This window comes from Rhinolophus ferrumequinum, chromosome 14 (genome assembly GCF_004115265.2).
Source record: "Rhinolophus ferrumequinum isolate MPI-CBG mRhiFer1 chromosome 14, mRhiFer1_v1.p, whole genome shotgun sequence".
Lineage (NCBI taxonomy): Eukaryota > Metazoa > Chordata > Mammalia > Chiroptera > Rhinolophidae > Rhinolophus > Rhinolophus ferrumequinum.
Window position 1 is genome coordinate 12,769,398 of NC_046297.1, and position 17,964 is coordinate 12,787,361.

The window sequence follows — 17,964 nt, forward strand, 5'->3', positions numbered from 1 at the left end:
TAAATACAACCATATCTATATTACATTAAAGGTGAATGAATTAAACACTAGTTAAAAGGCAGAGAATATGAGACTAGATTAAAAAAAGCTAGATCCAACTATATGCTGTCCACCAAAGATATGTTTTAGATTCAAAGACATAAGTAGTTTGTAAGTAAAATAATGGAAAAAGACACAAACAGTAAGAGAACTGTGATGGTTATAATAATATCAGACAAAATAGATTTTAAGAAAAGAAATATTCCTAGGAGCAAAGAGGGATTTTTTATGATACATAGAAATACAAATACAACAATTTTAAATGCATGCATATCTAACAACAGAGACTTGAAATGCATAAAATAAAAAGTGACCTAATTGAAGGTAAAATAGAGAATTTAACGATTATACCCGTAAATTTCAATCCTACCCTCAATAACTGACAGAACACCCAGCTGAAAGGATACAGAAGACATGAACAACACTGATAAGAAAAATGACCTTACATTTCTAGAACACCTACAACCAATAGCAGCAGAATGTACTTAGTTTTTAAGCACACATGGAACATACAGAAAAAAATAATAACTTGCAGTTCAAACCATATGCTAGGCCATAAAAAAGTCTCAATGAATTTAAAAGGGTTTAAGTGATTTAAGTATGTTCTCTGACCAGAATGGATGTAAATAAGAAATCAACAATAGGAAGAAATTTGGAGAATTCCAATGTTGGGAAATAAAATTTCAAAATGTTAAATTAAAACTATGATAAATCTAAGATTTTTACCCTACTTGCAAGCTAAAAAGTTAACCTGCCTCAGATTTATGGATACAGTAACAACCCACGAGACTCCTAGGACTGAGATATAGTATAGTTTTGTTGTTTTGGTGTTTTTCCTCACAGCGATAGCCGTAGCCAGAGTAGCATTATTTTGGGGCCCGTTTCCAAAGCCCCACCTCTCACATTACAACACAAAGAGGGCCAGGTGACACATGCACACGTACAACAGGAGAGGAGTCCTGAGATTGGGAAACATGAATCTTTCATAATGGCAGCAGGCATGTCTGCCCATTGCTGAGGAGGAAGAGAATATCTCTACCTTCTGGGGCTGTTCATGATACAGATATTATTCAAAAGATAGGCTACAACAAAGGCAGTCAGTTCCTCTGCTCAGAAAAAGTACACAAATACAAGAAGCCCATGGAGAACTGCCTCCCAAGACAAATTTCTAAATAAATAATGGATCAAAGAAATCGCAAAGGAAACTAGACGTTTTTAAGAAACAATGAAAATGAAAACACATATCAAAATTTATGGAATGCAACTAAAGCTGTATATAGGGTGAAACTCATTGCTTCAAACACCTATATTAGAAAAGGAAAACAGGTAATAATAAAAACTCTCAACAAACTATGAATAAAATGAAACTTCCTCAACCTGATAAAGGACATCTACCAAAAAAATTGTAGCTAACATCATACATAATGATGAAAAACTGAATGCTTTCTCCTGAATATCAGAAACAAGGCAGGAAAATCTGTTCTCACCACTTCTATTCAATATTGTACCAGTTCTAGCCAGTACAAGAGAAAAAAAAATCATCCACATTGAAGAGGAAAAATTATCTTTACTCTCAGATGACAGGATCCTATATGTAAAATATCCTAAATATTTTACTAAAAAAAAAAAAAAAAAAAAAACTTCTAGAACTAGTACATGAATTTAAATCAGAGGATACAAGGTATCGTATACAATATTCAAGACACAAGAATATACAAAAGTCAATTAAATTTCTATATATTAACAATGAAAGATCCAAAATTTAAGACAATTCCAATCACAATAGCAGCAAAAAGAGTAAAATCCTTATAAATAAACTGAACAAAATAAATATAATACCTGAATACAGATGTCTTAAACATGACAACAAAAGCATGGTCATAATGGGGAAAAAATTGATCAATTGGACTTCAACAAAATTTAAGACTTTTGATTTTCAAAAGACAATATTTTAAAATGACCTGACAAACCACACTGGCGGGAGATATTTGCAAATAATATGTTTAATGAAGGAGCTGTATTCAAAATAAAGTTATAGCCAAAATAAGATAAACATTGCAATTTAAATATGTGCAAAAGATCTGAAAAGGCATTTCACAAAAGAGGATATATGAATAGCTAATAAGCACATAAAAGCATGCTTAATGTCATTGGGCATTAGAGAACGGTAAATAAAAATCACCTTGAGATACAACTACAACATCCATGAGTATGGCTATAACTGGAACTGATAATACCATGTGTTGACAAAGACAGGGAGAAACTGCAGTCCTCACACATTGCTGGTGGATGTGGCACAGCCACTTTGGCAATTTCTTAATAACTTAAACATAAACTTACTATGACCCAGCCATTCTACTCTTAATACCTACCCAAGAGAGTGAAAATATATGTCCACACAAAGATTTGTACATGAACGTCCATAACAGCATTATTTACAATCACCCAAACTGGGCATTTCCTGACTTTTCTATACTAACAAATGTCTCTCCCTGAAATGACCTTTCAAGGTTCATAGCTATCATAGTCACTTGTTGACCCAATGTTCATAAACTGGCAAGTGGATAAACAAAACATGGTATGTCCATTCGATGGAATATTATTCAGCACTAAAAATGAGTCTGATATGGATACATACTACGACAAGTATAAACCTCAGAAACATTTTACTCAGTAAAAGAAGCCAGGTATAAAGATTATATTGAATAGTTTCATTTATATGAAACCTCCAGAAAAGGCAAAACTATAGATACAGAAAGCAAATCAACAATTACCTGGAGTTAACGGTAGGAGTGAAGATGAGCTGTGAACAGGCATGAGGGACTTTTGGGGGGTAATGGAAATGACCTAAAATTGGGCCATGGGGATGGCTGCTCCTCCCCACAGTCTGCCAAATATCATTGAATTCTACACGTACAGTGTGTTCCTCACTGGCAATTCAATTGTCCAAGTAACTGCCAAAATACGCATCTATTTGTATTATCCTAAAGAAATTAAATACACATTCTTGTTCTTTTTATGAAAACTCCTATATGCTTTAAGGAAAGCATATAGGAGAAAAAGCAATCTTTAAATTTCTTTTGTACCATCCCCATGATTTGTTTCCTTCCTGTTACTGCCCTACTTACAGCTTTTTTAGCAGAAGTAAATGAAACCCTAGGGAGTAAGGGATATAAAAGCAATGATGAACTCTGGCATAAATGTCCTCCCTCGGTAGGAAACTGTGGGCTTCGCAAACAATTCATAATCAACCAGGACACATTATCATTGTCCCCATATACAAGCTTCTCCCGACTCTCATTTTCTACATTCATCTAAGGATTCTAGCTTCCTAGCCTGGATGTGTTAAAAGATTTATCCCACAAGCAGTTTCTACATCACACTGACGCTATTCCTTGGCTCTTACTGGACCTATCAACACATCACAGCATATTAACACATAAATATATACTCACCAAAAGAAAGGTCCGGATTGTTCTAATTTTGTTCAGTTCAAGAAGCAGTTTTTGTGCCTTCTCGTGGTTACTACAATATTCGTCATAGATACGAAACTTGTCTTTCTATGAATTCAAGTAACAATGAGTTAGTCATTTTATTAACTATTTTTAAATATTAACTGTATCCTTTACGAACTTTATTAAGTGTTTACTGTGTTTCAAGAGCTATACTGTGTGTATGTATAAATATATCTTATTTGTTTATTTTCCCTGATCCATGACAAATAGCCTAGGAAAGGAGATAGATTAATTACAGTCCAATATGATGTGGGATAGGTAAATGAACCAAGTGGTAGCAACTTATAGAGAAGATAGTCCCTGGCTTTGCTAAGAGGATTCAGATAAACCTTGAAAGGGAAGTAACATCTGAGCAAGGTCCAGAGAGATGAATCCATGATTCCAGGCAGGGAAAGGGAAGAATGTATTTTAGGTAGAGGGAAAAGAGAAACACGGTACCCTCTCATTTCATAGGCACCGATCTGGGCAGTTGTGTTTAAAGAGACACTGACAAACTGGAGAATATTCAGCAACAAGTTATTAACATAACGACACTACTCATGAGAGGTCATTTCAGAAAGAGTTATTTGTTAGTACAGAAAAGTAAGGAAATGGTAGCTACATTTAAATAGCTGTCATATGGTAAAGGATTTGCAACTTTATGTAGCTTCAAAATACAAAACTAGGACCACTAGGTGCAATGATGGGCAGTGATATGCAGGTTGGAGATTAAAAGAAACGTCTTTTAATACTTACAGCTGTCACTAGAAGTGATCAAGTTAAAAACAAAATAAACTGTCGTAAATGCTATAAAGGGGATACTTTCAAAAAAGGAGGAATTTCACCATCATGATGGCTTTCTTCCATCTATAAGATTTTTCTCTAAATGGCTATGCTCAATATCTATCCAAGCAGTACCCATAACAGCAGAAGACACAGAAAATGTATTGATCAAATTCTAGAACAGAAGTGCGTCCCCTGAAACTTTAAAGACATGCATTTAGAAAGAAACACAGAGTGCTAGCTTACGTAGCCAGTAGGGAATGCACTGAATTCCTTAATTCAGGAGATGGTATGAACCAGAATGAAATAAACTTCAGAAAGAGTTTAGCTAAATTCATGGATGACAGATTGATAATGTGTTACTGAGGAAATGCACATCACGGTGGAAGATTCCCATGTGAAGCCCTGAATTGAGATAGTAACTACTCCAGCTGGCAGAAGACCTGAATTCCCTCATGAAAGAGCACAGCCTGGGTTAAGTGGACACAAACATGCCTGACTTCCGGTCGTACCCAGCTTCGTCTTCCTACCACCAAGGAGCTTTTCCCTTTAACATAATTATCTTAATGAACTATTTTCTGGTTATAAAAATGACATATACAGAGTCTGCTCACTACATACAGAAATACAGATCTAGAAACTACATACCGTCACCTTTATAAAAGACTACATGGAAATAAACATGATCAAAAATTGATTTCTATGACCAAATACTCTCACACATTTTTTTAATAAAACATTAACTGCCTTGCATAGCATTTTGACAACTATGGATTCAAATTAGCATTCTGAAAATTAAACAGCAGTTGAATGGTATAAAGAGCAGTGCTTTTTTTTTTTTTTTGAGCACAAATGATTTTTAGTTCTAAAACAATTTTTACTATGCAGGTGGCATTCTACTTTGCAAATCGATCACATGAATTATTTCCGCTATCGTACACAAAGCGATGAAAAGGATCATACGAGCATGAGGTATAATGCAAAATAGCTGAGTATTGACTCATCCTTCTGCACTACTCAGTAAACCCTTCTGAGAAACCATCCTTGAGAAAAATTCAGACGCAGGCATATGTGTACCTAGAGTGACCGGGTTTGTTCACCTCCAGGTTTGTCACAAGTCGATCAACAAGGGAAAATTCTGACTAATCAAAGGCTCCTCACACCATTGTAAGGGTAAGGATTTTCTGCCTCACAAGAGCAATGCTCTATGTTTCAGAGAAACATAAAAATCCATTCATTATGAACAGCCTGAATATTCATTAGAATTCAAAGCTACAGAGGATGCGAAGAACTAACTTGTTGGGAAGAAGAAAAGGCTGTTTATTCTTCACTGAACAAAATGGATGATGTGAGGCACTCCCCCCTTTTCTGGCTCTAAATGGAAGATTCCAGTGACCTTAAAAGACCCCAAACTTTTGGTGTCAGATTTTACTTCTAATGCTGAATTCCCACATACGGCTATGCCAAAAGCTAACCCTTAAAATGGAAGGGTAAAGAGCTTTTCAAATAAACAGAAATGTATCCTACAAAGTGAAGAAAGCAGGTTCCCACTTCTTGCTGAGCATTAGGTTCAGGATGTAAGCATTCTTCCACAACTTTTAAGAATTCCTTATGGACTGCAAGGATATCTTCAATGTTGGAGAACAGCATCTGTAAATAAAGAAATGTGTAAGTAAGTACAACAGTGAAGCAAGTTTGAAAAAAAAAAAAGCCTATGCCAGTATAGTATCCCCTCTCCAAGCTGAAGACTTCGGTGGATAGCTAGCTATCCCACATCCATTCCTTCCTCCCATCCTGCTGGCAGAGCACCAATTTTGTCTGGACATCCTCTCCACTCCCACACAACTCTGGCAACCAGGAACCTATTCCTGGCGCTCAGAAAAAGCCCGCATGACTGAATTTCAAGCACGGTACTTCCGCCCCATTAACGAGAATGGGTGGCAGGTAAAACAGCGCAGGCAGATTGGCTGGCAGGGTGTTCCCTCCTAAGAAGGACACCCTGGAACGGACCGCCCTTTCCCCCTCTTGAAAGGTACTCTGCCTGGAAGTGACAGCTGGGACAGCTACAGGGGCATTTTGCAGCTGCAGGTGGAGGCAGTCCGGGGCAATGCTGGAGACCTGGATGGCAGAGGAGGAGCTGGAGAGAACCTGGCAATCGTACTGACCTTCCTGAATTGCCAGGCCTGAACCTTCTCTTCCGTCTGGAGCTCCTCATACGAGAGCCAAAGTATCTTCCAGTCAATTGGAGTAATAGGTGTCTTTTGCAACCAAAAACACGCAAACTAAAATACTCCCGTGGTGGAACAATATGAAAGATAGGTACTTAACTTATGGGTAACAGAGTAAGGAGAGCCTATGAAATCCTTGGAAATACGTTTTGTTTTGTTTTGTTTTTTACACTCTCAGTAAAGTAAAACAGCAAGCTAGCACCAAAAATAAACATCAATGATGGTTTATACAATGTAAATGACGACTACAGCACAAATAATTTTCAGTTCCAAACTCTTCACAATTTTTCTTAAAAGGAAATGCTTATTCATTTGTTTCTGAGTTGCAGATATTATGCAGACTTTTTTTTCTGCACCAGTGGATGGTCCAAATCGTTGGTTCTTTAGTGATTAGAGATTGGAAGCTGACTTTGCCCAAAATTGCTAGAACCACCTCTAGCAATCATCTCACGTATACGTAGCTCAGCTCTCTCCCTTTCACAGACACAGGTTCTTGGTCTTGGGTTTATTTTTCTCCCCTTTTCAAAACTTTCTCGAGGCCTTGGCAAAAAATTTCTCTCCTATGTCTTCTACTCCATCCTCTTAATCCCTGTTTCTTTTCTGAAACCCGAGTTTCCCTTTTTCTGTTTCCTACACAAGTGGCTGGCAAAAGATCTTATACTGGAACTGAAGACAAGTTGAAGAGTCCTGAAGAGACATCCCACAGGTAAAATTTTATCTAGGGGGGGCTTGTGCTTGAGCTGAGGGCTGATTGTACCCCCCTCACCTTCACTGTTTCCTCTGTGACATTTTTGTCCACTTTTGATGCTGCACACTGGTTCATTCGGTGTAAAAATGCCTGCGTGGAACAAGAAAAGATATTATAATGGTAACATTAATAAAATAACTGCGTTGATCAAATTAAATTAACCTTTTTTACAGGAAACCAAGGTTTAAAATTGCAATAATTCTTGAGTATAATAGAATATACTAGTTTTATTATAAGAAGGGAACTCCTTGTATATTGCCGTTCCTACCTGAGAATTATTTTTCCTTTTTAGTTTTGGGGCAGGACCAAAAGTGGTCACGTATATGTGAATTAAATTTATCCACCAGGGTCTCAAAGTTCTGTGGTAAACATTTAGAGTAAGATGTTTCCTAAACTTCTAAGTCTTGTGAAGCACAAAAGACCAAAGTCTAATAAAAAAGAGGATTTCTAATTAAAAAAAAAAAAAGGATCAGAAATTCTGAAGCAACACCTTTAGAACTGAGAGAGACTGAGGGAGGGAGGGAGAGAAAGAGAAAGTGACTCTTCCAGAAGGAACGGAAGGATTTCCCTTCCCTTTTTATCCTACCTTCCCTAAGTTTTAGGAAGCCAGAATTTATATTTCTGGGGTCAGCTCAGGGCTTTCCACATCCCCATAGCAGGCAAATAAGTTCATTAGTATTTCAAAGATCTGGACTCTTCTTGATGGTCATTAAGCTTTGACCCCTGGCTAAATAAGCTATAATCTTTTAGAGGGAAAAAAAAGGTAGAGTGAGTTATTTATGTCGGGCCTTAAAAGAGAAAGTTTAGAAGGAAAAGGAAGTGAGACTTTCCACGTGGCAAATGTGGTTTGTGTCCTCGAGACCTTGTCCATTAACTATCTAGTACCCAGGTGAGACCATTCCTTCCCTTATTTGTCTGAAGGACTCCGCCCGTTACCTGCCAAGTAGGGGTATGACTGTGCAGCCCACCAACTCCCCAGGGCACACAGAAGCTCTGGGGAACCTCTATCAAACAAATGAAAATTAAGTAAGATCCCAGTTTTTGCATACTAAATATTTAGGCGATTAACGAAACCCAAGACTGCTCACAATGTTCCAAAATTATCACTCTCCATACATGGCTAATAAGAGCATAAAATGGCACAACATTCCTGAGGACAACTTGACAATGTATCTCAAATTTTTAAATGGGCATTCTCTTGCACCCGGCAATTCTACTTCTAGGAATTTATCCTAAGAAAATTCTCAGACAAAGGGTTTCGGGGTATATGGATTACAAAAGTGGGAACATTGGAAACAACACACATGTCCATCAATAAGGCGATCATTTAAGATATTTTCGTATATTCAAATTTTAGAATACTTTGTAAAAGTATAACTTTTGTAGGAAGAAAAACAAAACTACTTGAAAGAAACAAAACAAATGAGCCATGAGATCTCACTCCTCGTATTAGTTTCAATACCATCTTTATCCCCAATTTAATTAGTTCATGTTTCGTATTCCATAACTACAAACCCACGTCAGTACTAACAGCTTCAACTGAATGAAATAATTCAGCAGAGTTTAATAAAATGAATAAGAACATACTGAATGAACTTCATTTTTTTTTATTGGAAAAACGTGATACAGTTTTTAAACTATTTCCTAAATTTATGCATAATTGGCAATGGAAACAGAGGTTTAGAATTTTCTGACTTTACATGCCCATTTTAATTAGTATTAGTCTGTTTAATTTTTAATTTTAGTTTTGTTTTTCTTGAATATGTTTCCACACACTCATACCAAAAATGCTCCTTAGCTCTTTCCATTTAGTCTTAAAATAGCATGGATGGTTGTTTTGCCTAGTTTACATTTCATATTGACCACATAGTAAACAGGTAACCTCTCGTGCAAGCAAAGCTTAAACTTCACCTTCTAGATTTATAAACCTTTTCTTCATAAACTGAACTCAAGTCACATTCTGAAACCAATAAATAAAAGTTAGGAGGTAGTAAAAATGAATCAAAATATGAGTTAGAAGGGAAAATACAAACTAAGTAAACTATATTTTTATCGATTTTTTTGTCTTATCCTCTGTGATAACATGGAACTGTTTGTCTAACTGTACATGAAAGAAAACCTGGAACTCATTAGCATTTCTGACCAAGCATTTATTTGCCCCAAGTGCCTCGTTTTATACAACAGTGAGGGCAGATTTTAGATAGTTTGTTGAGAGTGCAAAATCTTAAAAACTGGTTGACATTTTTTACAAAATATTTAAGTCTTCTTTCCTGAAGGTAGAGATAAAAAAAACGTGTGTTCAGAATCATCCTTTAACAACCAGCGTATACAGTCCTTTCAGACTTTGGAGACTGGGGCATTTAATCTTTCTCATACCAATCAAGAAAGCATTAATACCCTAGTCACAAAAACACAGTAGGGAGGTAGTATGTTGTTTTAGATCTGCATTCATTCATCCTTACTGGTCCAGAATTTCTCAGAATTAGATCATCTTCATTTTGATACAAATATATAGAAAATAATTTTTGAAAAATAGCTTTCAGTGCCAGTAGTTTGCAAACTTTGTATGTAAGACTTGGAGAGTCTCTTCCAAAGTTTCCAAATATGGACTCCTGGGACCTATCCCCAGAAAGTCTGATTCAGCAAATTGGTTTAGGACCCAGAAATCTGCATTTTTGAAGCAAGCTCCCTCAAATGCAAATCTGCATTCAGATGCTATTTGGTCCACAGACCACATTTGATGACCAATCTGTATGTTTATCCTTCCAAAGTCTGAAGAAACAGACTTTGAGAAATAAGTGAGTCTTGGATGGGAAAAATGGGTTCATGTATTTCATCTAGATTTTCAACTCTGTCAAACTCCCTCTAGGTACAATACTCTCTCACTCAGCCATGTGGGGACACTCCCCCACCAATAATGAAAATCACAATCTGGGTGTAAACTGGTCTTACTAATCACTGAAGGCTAGGGAGAGGCAGGGACAGGTGAGCCAGTTGAGACAGACAGTCATATTCGGAGGAAGTGAGGTTCGCAGGTGCCCCTCCAGTACCTATCCCTGGCAGGTGTGTCAGCATTCACTCACTGGCCAGCATCCCCCTAACATGACCCTGCATAATGCAATCCTAGATACCACTCTAGTCATGGCTGCCTTCTTCCTGTTCAGAGAGCAAAGCTCTTTGCCTTTTCTTCAACTGGCTCCATATTGTTTTCCTTTTATCATGTATTTGATGAAATGTCACATGTCATACATTAATTAAAGTTTAAGAAAGCTAAAACGGTCACAAATTTGCTACCAGGAAATCAAAAGAAGAAAACTCATTACAGGATATAACAGGAAGGTGATGGCAATCCCCTTCTCCTTGTCTTCCCATCTGGGCCACTGCTAGCTCAAAAGTGAAGCAAAGTCCATGGTGAGTTTTCATCTCAGAACACATTGGCTCGCTTTCTGATTTCAATGTACTAAATGATCTCTGTCCACTCACTTGTGTCCTTCCCACTCTTATTGTCTGTCAGGCACACACATTAGACCACTCTCAAATGTCCCACAGATTTCAACAGCTTACACTTTTAATTTTAGATACCTGATGCCAATTCGAATTTCATAATATCATATAGTCAGTAAATCTTATTACTCCTACAAATATTCTACATTCAAAATGATCTTAACAACAGCCTGTCATCTTGAAAATATGGCTATTTAATATGGATAGAGATGGGTAAATTTTATACACAAAGGTGAAAAGGGTAAAATTAAGAAGGGCCGCAGTATTATAGGAAAATGCATACTCGTTTCATGAAAATAAGTGGAAAAAAATAAGGGTAAATATTTTCCTTTTACCTCTTGAACTTAAAATAATATTATCACATCCAAATTCTTTAGAAAGTCTTTTGTTTTGTTTTATCTTCCTGAGAGAAAAACAGTCCTAATAAATAAAAAAGACTGGGCCGGCCCGGTGGCTCAGGCGGTTAGAGCTCCATGCTCCTAACTCTGAAGGCTGCCGGTTCGATTCCCACATGGGCCAGTGGGCTCTCAACCACAAGGTTGCCGATTCAACTCCTCGAGTCCCGCAAGGGATGGTGGGCAGCACCCCCTGCAACTAAGATTGAACACGGCACCTTGAGCTGAGCTGCCTCCTGGATAGCTCAGTTGGTTGGAGCGCGTCCTCTCAACCACAAGGTTGCCAGTTTGATTCCTCTACTTCTGCAAGGGATGGTGGGCTGCTCCCCCTACGACTAGCAACAGCAACTGAATCTGGAGCTGAGCTGCGCCCTCCACAACTAAGATTGAAAGGACAACAACTTGACTTGGAAAAAAGTCCTGGAAGTACACACTGTTCTCCAATAAAGTCCTGTTCCCCTTCCCCAAATAAAATCAAAAAAAAAAAAAATAAAATAAAAAAATAAAAAAGACTTAACATCTGAGTTTGTCTTGAACACCACTTAATAGTGGTGCCATTTTATCAGAATGGAGGAGTCAGAAGGAGGAGTAGGTTTGGGGGTAGGGGAGTCAGAGTGTTTTCTGACCATGTGGCGTTTGAGATGCCTCTTGGACAACAATGTGTAGATCCCTCCGTAGGGAGTTAGCTGAGGAGAGAGCAGGTTTGAAGGTAAAGAGTTGAGTGTCACGGGCACAAAGACGAAATTCAGGGAAAGTATACACCGAGAGAAGAGACAACTGGTCCCAATCTGTTGGAGAGAGCACACAGATGGAGAAGACAAAAGGCCCCTGGACAGATCCCTGGGGCACCCTAACAGTTAGAGGTCAAACAGAAGAAGGGAAACCAAAGAAACCAATAAGGTAGAAGCAAACCCAGGAGAATGTGGTACCAGAAAAGCCAGAGGAAGAGAGGGTTTCCAGAAAGAGGAAGTGGCCAACTGTTAACAGTGCTGAGAAATCAAGTAGGTTCAAACAGACACATGACTTGACAATGCAGAGACCAGTCACTAGTGATCTTATCCACAGCAGTCCCAATGGAATTGGTAGAGGAGGAAATGGCAGGGAGGTGGATTTGGATCCAGGGAAGATTTATGTTTCTTAATTAAATAATATTAACTCCATTCACCCTTGAAATCATATATTATGTTACTTTAGTATACTTTCAGTGAACCCTTCATAACTTCTCCAGTCCACTGGATCTCACCCTTCCCCAGACATCTATTGATTCTCAATTTTTTGAATAGGAATCCTTCCTTTAAAATGAAGAAAAGTAATAGGCATGCATATTGTGGTGCTAATATTTGTCCATTTAAATACATAGCAACAATAATCTATTAGGAAAAATCCAACAATATTTATGATATGTGTCAGGCAGTGTTCTTGGGAGTGATTCTTAAACATTTTATTCTCAGCATTTCTTTATACTCTTAAAAATTATTGAGAACTACATGAGCTTTGATTATGTATACTGTTAACAGTTAATATATTACAAATTAAAACTAAGAAAATTTTAGTATTTATTTTCCAATAAACTCATGTATTAATAAATTTAAAATTAGCAATAATAAACCTATTATGTGTTAACTATATACAACATATTTTTATAAAAAATAACTATCTTTCCCCAAAAAAATTTGAGTGAGAAATGTGGTACTGTTTTATATAACTGCAAATTTCTTGAATGTCCAGGTTAATAGAAAGTAACTAGATTCTGCTATATGCTCCAATTTGTTGTGATATGTTGTTTGGAAACAATACTTCAAATAATAGTTGGAAAAGGGAGAAATGTATTCACTGCTATAATATTTTCAGACAATTGTGGATATTCTTCTTTAATACAACACCAACGCTAAATAAGTGATAGTTTCTTAAAAGATAGTCATCCTGTAAACTGTGAAACCATATCAGCCAACTTTTTGTATTATATTAAAGCCCATTGATCTATCTTGCAATTTGAGGGGATCTTTTACTCGTGCATGATTTTGTACATTTTTTTTTAAAATCATAATTATATTTTAATTACACTAATAATACACACATATAAAATTACACAAAGTTCAAACACAATAGAAATATACAGAGCAAATCCTGAAATTTCCATACATATCACTCTTCATTTTGTTCCTTTCCTGAGAAGTGACAACTGTGTGTACATTTTTAACATGGACTGAGAGTTATGTATATATTCGAAATATTAAAACATTTCATTATACAATATCAAAAAACACATTAGTTGTTATAGTACCCAACTGATATAGCATCCATACTGATATAGTATCCAACTCATTAGAAAAGTCTTTAAGTATTAGGAAGCTGTAAAGCTCACAGTCATAGACAAAAATTTTCCAAAACTCTACAAGCTTGAGTTTATCATCATCAACAAATACTATCAGTTGTTTTCCATGAAGTGACAGGCTCACTTCATTCTTTTTTGGAAAAATATGTGCCAAATACCTAAATGCCCTGAAACTGAAGCCATAGTTTTTCTCATAGTTGTTATTTCAAGTAAATATGATGTTCCATAGCAACTCAAACAATCACACAAATTCTTTCCCTGGAGACAACTATAATACTTGAGTATGCAGCAGAAATCCTTAAGTGTACTTCCCATTTCATCCACAGAGTACTAAAAAGACATGTGCTCAAGATTCAAGATTTAACAAAGTTAATCATGTTTACAGCTTTACCAAGAATATTCTTAAGTGAAACTTCCTACCACCCCCCATGAGTGGGTGACAGTGAAGTATGCAGTGACCCCACTAGCATAGTTTGGTGCCACTGTTTTGATTCATACAAGAGCATCGACAGTTTTACACACCATTGCTCTTGCACCATCAGTTCAAATGTCAACACAGTAAAAGGAAGGAAGAAAGGAAGGAAGGAAGAAAGGGTAGGAAAAGAGGGAGGGAGGGAAGGAGGAAGGAAGAAAGAAAATCTTAGTATTACCATAAAAATAGTTTCAACCTTAATATATCCCCTGAAATGTCACCACCTTATACGAGTATATCACCTTAAATGTCTGCAAACCACTCTTCTAGGCATATAGAATATGTCAATAAACAAAATATTCAAAAATCTCTGCTTATATACTAGTGGGAAGAGACATATGCTATGTAATAAACATAATAAACATTTGGCATATTAGAAGGTAGGTGCTAAAACTGAGCCTTAAATTTAATAATAAAACAGTATCTACGCACATTTGAAAAACCATACAATATCCTTCCAATAATTCCCAGGCTCTCCAAGATCCAGGGCCCAAAATTCATCACCATAAATCTATACCACTCAATTCTGTTATTTAATTAAACTTGACCTTTCTCTTGTTACATCAGGGCATCACTTCTCACACCAGCCAACACCACCTGCTCTCCCTTTCTCCCTTATGTCTTTCCTTTGCTCCATTACTTTTCACACCCACTCTGCATAAGACCCACAGTGGCATGAGAGGCTGTAGGCTCCCTCTATAATTCCCAATCACCTCCAAAAATAAGGCAGCAAGTATTACTCCATTTTACTTTTACAAGCACTTGACCCTCGTTCAAGGAGGGAACTAAGAAAACGTAGAAACACAGAGAAATTACTAACCATCGATATTTTTATAATCACCTTACAATGATGGTCCTAGTCTAGAGTTCCAGACTCCCATTGTTGACTTCTAGCCTCTCCCTTCCTCTCTCTCTCTCTCTCTTTCTAGTGAGCACATCCCAGTTTTCCCATACTGGACCACTGCCCAACCACCACAGCCTTCCTGCTCCTCCCCAAACATGCCAAGCTTACTTCCACCCTAGCACCTTTTCACAATTTGCTTCCTCTGCCTGAAGCAGTCTTTATTCCGTTGTCTCCTGCTGTCACTCAATTCTCAGCATATTTGCCACCTTGTGAGAGGTCTCTCATGACCATCCCACATGACAAGCTCCCTTCTTTAACCCCCATCATGCCCTACCTACCACAGCACTCTCCCTTGTTTACCCTATAGCACTTCCCACTCCTCCACGTCCCATGTTATGTATTTGTCTGTTTCCTAGGCTCCTTCACTGGGACAGGAACGCCATGAAGGCAACAGCCTGCCTGTTTTGTTCGCTGTGGTATCCCCAGCACCTATAGTACTGCCTGGCACTTTGTAAACTCTCAATATTAACTTCAGTGGAATGACTGGAGACTTGTCTCTTAACTAGATGGTTTTTGTTTCTAAAGACCACCAGACAGTGTAGTATTCATTTCCTAGCATATTATCTTCCTAAATATTCCCAAATAGTATATTATGTTCCTAAATATCTTCCCCCAAAACCAAATAGCCAGCAACTTGGAATTTAAGGATATCATACAATCTTTCTCTTTTCCATCACCATATACCAGCATTTCTCAGCATTGACATTTGACATTGGGGGCCAGATAAATCTCAGTTGTGGGGGCTGTCCTGTGCATTTCGGAGATTTAACAGTTCCACCCACTGGATGCCAGAAACGACCACCACCCCTAGTGGTGACAACCAAAAATGTCTCCATACACAGCCACATGCCCACCTCACACCGCCCCCCATATTTGAGCACCACTGCCATGTAAGTCCCAAAATACCTACAGCAGCGCCAAGAGAATTCACGAATTTGAGCTGAAAGGCTTTTGAATTGTCAACCTCTCTGAGCTATCTTATAAAAATGAATGATTTCCCATGTCTAGCTGAGCTAATGCTCGGTCCCATATTTCTCTCTATAGTCTTGTTTCGATAAATGTGTTAGATTATGAATAAAAAGTCAAACACATTTTTATGAAAGTTATAAGTAGGGAGAATTTAAAATTACATGTTGTTACAATGAACAATTTAAAAATACTCTTAGTTTGCATGTCCACTTTCCACCAGACTATAAGCTCCTTCGGAATACGGGTGGCATCTTTTCATCTTTGGAATAGATATTAGTTTGTCCTTAGACTGTCATAACAACATGCCATACAAAAAAACAACTCCAAAAACTTACAGAAAAAGAAATAATTTGTTTTATAGTTGAGTAGCATTTCAGACACCTTCATGGGCATTTATCACTCTACAAACCGTTAAAAAATATACGTCACACATGGATTACTCAGCTAGATGCCTGAAGAGATCACAGTAATACTAAACAATAGGCCAAAGTCCCCAGTGAAATCCCTTTGATTGTTAATGTATCTTATTATTCAGAACCAAAGGGTTTTGTTGTGTCAGAGTTATTGAGAGCCTTTAGTATCTGCTCAAATTTTCACCAAAAGATGTTTTACTCTTTTTCAGAACAACTAATAAATCAAAGTGAACATCACCATCACCTGAGAGTCTAGGTGAAGATAATTTCTCATCATATCATCCAGATTTTTTAAGCACTCAAGGCTGAAACTTTACCAAGATTTCAAGATAATTAAAACATGATTTAGTGTCTCCTGTCTGACCTCAATATGCCAAAAGCCAGCAAGACTTAACTGTTCTTCAGTTTTCAGGAGAAAGAATTCATTTTTGTCAGCATGTGCTCAGTGCACTAACTACATAAAAGGCACAAGATTTTCAAGATGTTTAATAGCTAGGTAGCTGGAGAGTCAATATTGAAACTGTACAGAAGATGAAAGAGAAATCAGAACCATTCTCAATGAAATGACAGTTATCAGAAAATTATTAAATGTAAAAGTGAAAATTTAGAATTTTATTGAGACAGTCACAGTAAAATGCTATGATAAATGCAAACTTTTCTGAAGTTGTCTTTTGTTAATTTTTTAAGTTTTTATTCAGATTTTCTGTTAAGTTTTTGTTTAATTTTTTGTTATGTATTTTGTCATTTCAATTCCTACAAACTCATCTCACAGCTCAGCCTATAAAAATAGAGCTATTATAGCTGTCTTTCTTGAATATTTAATTTCCATTGGCCTAAGGCAATGAGTTGATCTAAGGCAGAGGTCAAAAGCAGTAGAAGTATGTTTTAACAGCACAGTGTGATGAAAACATTGATTCAATTGCTACCATTGAAAGAAATAAAAGCATTCACATACAAGTCAATATTTATAGTCTCTCTTCAAACACTAGGAGAAAATCAACACAAGGACCACATTTTTGAATGGAAACAATAGGCTGGAGCAAAGAGAGCCCTACAGTCCCTTCAATTTGCCACAGCCACTATTGTTCCCTATTATCCCCTACACCAAAGCTAACTGTTAATTATTTATTCTCATACTGATGTTATTTTTTTTTTTACCCAAAGTCCATTTTATTGATTTTTGATATGTCTGTAGCCATTTCAATTTTCAGCCATTTGAGGTTTTGCCAAGGCCATTTTGGCTCTTACAAATGTTTAATACTGATCATTTCGGAAGTCTAAGTTTTAAATTGGTGTTTGAGCTTAAAAGTGTTTAAGTGAAAAATTACTCCCAAGATGAGAGAAAAAAATATATGTATTAAAAAAAAACTAAGAAAATTGGTGTGTATTTACTGAACTGCTGCTAATTTCCCAAGGAATTCAAAATTCAATTAGACGTTAATTCTTATAAGTGATATTTTCTAAAGGCAATTCTGGAAGCCATGTATACAATTAGTTTTCTCAAACACTTAAATAACTCTATGTCTTTATTTTAAACTATTAAATATTTCTTTCAATAATGTGACTTTTTGACAATAAACTCTTCCTAGCTTATACATTCCAAGTATCATTTGATTCAGGACGATCTTGGGTTCCTTGTATTATTTTAGGTAATCGATGTTTCTTTCTGGAATGGTCAGG

General features: G+C 36.8%; 1 protein-coding gene across 2 annotated transcripts in view; it reads right to left on the reverse strand.

Moving 5' to 3' along the window:
• PREX2 (phosphatidylinositol-3,4,5-trisphosphate dependent Rac exchange factor 2) overlaps nucleotides 1-17,964 on the reverse strand; it is a 237,988-nt gene that overhangs the window by 168,347 nt on the left and 51,677 nt on the right. For both annotated transcript variants that reach the window (XM_033126386.1, XM_033126387.1), the window contains exons 2-4: nucleotides 7,311-7,382; nucleotides 5,844-5,966; nucleotides 3,495-3,599 (exon numbers count right to left, since the gene is read on the reverse strand). In XM_033126386.1, the coding sequence (XP_032982277.1) occupies nucleotides 3,495-3,599; nucleotides 5,844-5,966; nucleotides 7,311-7,382 (300 nt within the window). The remainder of the gene's footprint in view (nucleotides 1-3,494; nucleotides 3,600-5,843; nucleotides 5,967-7,310; nucleotides 7,383-17,964) is intronic.